The sequence below is a fragment of the Rutidosis leptorrhynchoides genome, chromosome 3, assembly GCF_046630445.1.
Source record: "Rutidosis leptorrhynchoides isolate AG116_Rl617_1_P2 chromosome 3, CSIRO_AGI_Rlap_v1, whole genome shotgun sequence".
NCBI lineage: Eukaryota > Viridiplantae > Streptophyta > Magnoliopsida > Asterales > Asteraceae > Rutidosis > Rutidosis leptorrhynchoides.
This window is the reverse complement of record NC_092335.1, coordinates 23,782,345-23,787,188: the sequence shown is the minus strand read 5'-3', so window position 1 is coordinate 23,787,188 and position 4,844 is coordinate 23,782,345. Positions and strand designations below refer to the sequence as shown.

Below are 4,844 nucleotides of genomic sequence, written 5' to 3'. Positions count from 1 at the left end.
GAGCGAGCATTATTTTACTTTGATGCGTGCAATTTAGTCGAATTATCTCGTGACCATTTCTGACCTTTTCTCTTGTCATTCATGATGCACTTGTTAGTGAGATTTAGTTACCGCTTAAATTATCTAACTAAAAAAGTGTTCAACAAACAATTGTTCCACGCCCTAGCAGCTACATCAAATGTTTTTTTAAAAACAATAGTACACATTATATAAATCATACATAAAAATAGTAACCACAAAATGACTACGATATACAATAATAACTCATTTACCTACAACTATAGACCTGTAACAATAAAACCCTGGACCTTTGTCCTCTGTAGTTTTCTTTAGAATAAAAGAACATGCAACAGTTTGTTTTTGAAGAATACAGAAACCAAAATACGCATTATGGTGAGATATGAGTTGGCTAAGGAAGTCTTTTGTCACATGTCAAAACTCTATAACTTGCATGAGGTCCCTCGGCTGTATCCCGAACTGCTACACGCCACCCAATCGCCCTCCCAATTTCTTCAAGTTCATCCATCACCGAAATGGAATCACGAATGTACACACGTCCCCCAGGTCTCAGTATCCTATCCATCTCAACCATGATGCTAGTAACGTTGCATCTATTAATACACCATTCACCCAAATACAAAAGATATTCAGAAACCCAAAGAATAAAGGCAGACTTTCATAATTAATTAATTATCACTGGGCTTTTAATACTTGGAGTTACCTTTTCTGCTCGATTGAGAACAGACCAGCAGCATGCAAGAGATCATAGGTTCTTGGGTACGTATCAAACGGCTCACACCTGTAATTTGAAATGTCAAGATATGATACATATGTATGAAAATAGCAAACTAATTTTTCTTGCGTTTGATAAAAGCATTTTATACCAATCGTGCATAACACCGAGAAGGCCACGATCATAGATGACAGGCAAGGTGTTTGGACCGCTAACAGGAACAACATTCATAACCCAACAATCCAGTTGATTCCCAATTAAGGCTGCTGCAAAACTGCCAAAGTAGAAAAACAAAATAATATTTTTGCATAAAAAATAAATATCCTACAACAGATGGAGAAAGACAAATATACCCTCCATAGCCAGCTCTCATGTCAAGCACATTTCTAAGCTTGTAACTGCCCCAACGTAAAGCTCTTACGTAGCTATCTATAATTTCTTTCCAGTATTTAGATTCTGCTTTGAAGAGATCCTTTCGGGATACATACGCGTCAAGTTTTATGCTTTGAAGCCTCTCTGGAGGATTAACCAGCCTTTCAGGCCACATGCTAATATTTGCTCCAGCTCTATCATCAGGCAGTCTAGATATACATGGCTTCAAATCAACATACCTGAAGTAAAAAAAATAATAATAATAATAGAAATAAATTAGAATAATTTCTCTTTCATTACATATTCCAACTAACATTGACTTCTAAAGAACATATGCAAAATTGACCAAGTAAAGTAGACCATAAACCATATGAATTAGACAAGTAGGAAACATACCAAACATCGTCTGGATCATCTCTCTCGTCGCACAATGGTGGTAGGGTCCCCACTTCACGATTTAAATAGCAGCTGTTATCAAGAGGTTTCTGCCATATTGCAATGTAACCTTCTTTCTTCACAAGATTCCAACAAAGACGAGTAGTGAGGTTCATCATCTCTGAGAGAGAAAAATATGCCACTTAGGTTAAAAGACATACATGTTGCAACATCTATCTATGAAATATATATAAAAAGCTAGCAAGAAATTCAAGTTTGAGAATTTCACAACGTTACCTTCCCATTGTTCTTCCAGAAGTGGTTCGTGCTTATAAACTGGTTGTGCTGCCCAAGCAAAATAGCCTCCTGCCCTTAGCAATCTGTTGACCTCAAGCAGCAAAATTCCATCTTTAACATAATACACGTAAACAGAGTGAAAGAATATTAAATACTGCCCAATTGGGGAAAAAATGTGATGTAAATCACATGAGCCAAAATATGGAGCTATCAATATGCATGATGAGTATGCAATAAAATGAGATGGGACTTACCATCACGCGTCCAGTTGACCCTACATCTTGAGCAGTGAATTAATTCAAACGCCTGGCTCGGGTATAAAAGTCGCCTTGTTGCAAAAGCTGCCACCATTGCAGGCACACCACGTTCTAGGGCAAATTGGATTTGGTTTTCATGTACATCTTTTGGTGCTACAGACATAGTAAGTACATTTCTTGAAAACAAATAGGCACCAAAACTTGCCACACCACATCCAACATCTAATGCAACCCGGGTATGATTTCCAAATGCAATCTCAGGGATCATCTACCAAAACAAATCAAGCATCATAAGAAAATTATAATTTCATAGCAGAATTACATTACTAGAATTCTTTCAACCCATTTTACCTGTGAAATCTGATCTATGTACGCATCTGCCCCATGAATGAACTGTGTACCACCTCCAGGAAACTTAAACTTATCCTTGTCCACAGTAATCCAATTTTGACCGCCTTTATATTCAGCAAGCTGCGCATGTGGAACATTACTATACCACACCTGCATTCAAATCCAAAGCAAAATGATATCATAATAAGGAACCAAAATTCACCTATGATATCCAAGACATCATCTAGACACCAAGATGCTGTACAAGTTAGATACATTAAGCTACCAAATATAGAACAAGCCTCAAACATCCTAGTCTATTGCCCCAAATTTGAATACATATACAACTTGTGTTTTCTGTGTGAACTACAATAGAGGAAGACCCAATTGATCTAGTCTAAATTGATCAAGGTGTTATATAAGCTTAGCCCTAATCCTATTTTAAGCTATTGCAGGATGTGTGATGTGGGACTAAAAGCTAAATTGGATCGGACTTAAAGTCTGAGAGTTGCTTGTCCACAAAGCTAAAGACTATTTATTTTATTTATTTAATTTGTTTACTTATTTAAATTATTTGTTTCTATTATTATTAAATTAGAATTCTGATAGAATAGGAGTCTAAGTCTGTGTGTTTATCTCGTTTCATAGAGTCGTAGTCAGTAGAGTTTAGTTTGTTTTTATTATATATAAATGTAAAACGTAAAGGAGAACTATCTATCTATCTTTGATTTAATAAAATATTTGAGTTATTATACTCCTTTTCTAAGGTACGTAAGTTTTTACGTGGGTATTTTACCGAATTAATTCACGTTTGTGTTTTAATCGTTTGTTGCGAAGAGCGTTTGTCTTCCAACGGATCTCTGATCTTTATCAATGTGTTTATACAGCTATAATCCATAAATAACTGGCAAATTGTACCTTATAGCCAACTGCTATCGAAATTCACATATAAAAGATTACCTCGTCCTATTTAAAGTTCTTGTAAGATGTTTATACAACAATAAATATATCAATAACTGGCAAATTATATCTTATAACCAACTTCTATCAAAATACATAAAATATGCAAATCAGAAAACCGGAGATAAAAGATTACCTCATCTCGACTTTGTGGCCAGGGAATTGGGGCTTTGTAACCTTTGGGAGCTGGAACTAAACAATTCAATCCCTTATCCTTTTCCGGACAATGCCGTTCGAACCGTTCCCCTTTCTCAGTAGATATTAACCTCTTAATCACCTCCTCATTGTCCAAACACGGTATATACTCTCTCATACTCACAGGGCAAATCTCAAACTTTGAAACCCTAACCCGAACTCCCGTATCACCTTCCACAGCTTTCGTTTCATTATTTTGATTCTCAACAACATCAGGATCATACTCCCCTACCTCAAACTCATCCTTCATTACTCCATTCTCATCCACCACCCCTAACCTCTGCACCGCCGGCGGCGGTGGCGGTGGCGGTGGAGACGGAGAAACCAATGCTGCCGGCGGAATAGATACTGTTTGATCCGATACTGTTTCCACCTCACTTGTATCGTTGATTAGTGACTTGACATCAAACGTTTTGTTGAAATTAGGCGAAATTGAAGCCGTAGGGGCTTTGGAATTCACGTTTGAATTAGAACTAAAAAAAATTAATTGCTGATAAGTATCATCAGACCAATGCTTACCTAAATAAAAAAAAGCGAGGGCTACGAATGCAAATCCTGCGAATCTTATAAAAATTGGCGATGTTAACGAACCTAACGCCTTCATTATGGCAAGCTATGCTATAACCAGATCTGATCTGATTTAGGTCAATTATAAGTATACGTATACTACAAGGTGAAGAATCTCACGCATTATTTGTTCACTGTAATCGAGAGCTTCAACTGTGGCACCAATTCAGCTAAATGTTGAATAAATTATGCGCCAATTGCTCAACGAAGTGCCTTACACGATAACTTGAATTTAAGGAGTGAGTGTGGTAGTGTATGTATCAAATCAAATTATTGTGTATGGCTAGCTAGCTCTACTCGAATGGATCGGTTTGTTTGTGTGTTGCATATAAATTGGAAGTGTGGAGATCAAATCTACTGATTGGCTTAATAACAAACAAACCATGATCCTTGATTGTTAACTAGATACTTACGTTTGGCGTCCTGTAACTTTATTTTTAGTCATTTCAGGCCCCCATGTTTTATCTGATTTTTGATTTGTATTTGTATTGATTTTTATTTTTAGTCATTTCAGGTCCCCATATTAAAATGTCACAATCATGTAAGAGGAAATTAGTGAAAGTAAAAAAAAACTATGATACAGAGTTCTAATATAGAGTATTGTAGGAGGCAGAAGTAAAAGAGTACCTGCTTGTATAGGATAGAGGCAGAGTTCTGCAAGCAAAATAGAGTTTTAAAATATTTACAGGGTTATTATCGTAAAGAAATATGGCAGGAATTTTAAACAGAATCACGTTTTTCAACCAGTAACCCCCAAT

The 4,844-nt window shown here is 36.4% G+C and overlaps 1 protein-coding gene across 1 annotated transcript; it reads right to left on the bottom strand.

Annotated features, from left to right (window-relative positions):
* Window positions 1-210: 210 nt before the first annotated feature.
* On the bottom strand, window positions 211-4,406 carry LOC139895852 (probable methyltransferase PMT11). Its single transcript, XM_071878404.1, has 9 exons — window positions 3,461-4,406; window positions 2,386-2,535; window positions 2,032-2,302; window positions 1,778-1,888; window positions 1,502-1,661; window positions 1,087-1,344; window positions 885-1,007; window positions 722-799; window positions 211-611 (listed from the first exon to the last, which is right to left on the bottom strand). Exons 1-9 carry the CDS (start codon window positions 4,121-4,123, stop codon window positions 410-412), a joined length of 2,016 nt encoding a protein of 671 aa, XP_071734505.1. The 5' UTR covers window positions 4,124-4,406; the 3' UTR covers window positions 211-409.
* Between the last annotated feature and the right edge of the window lie 438 nt (window positions 4,407-4,844).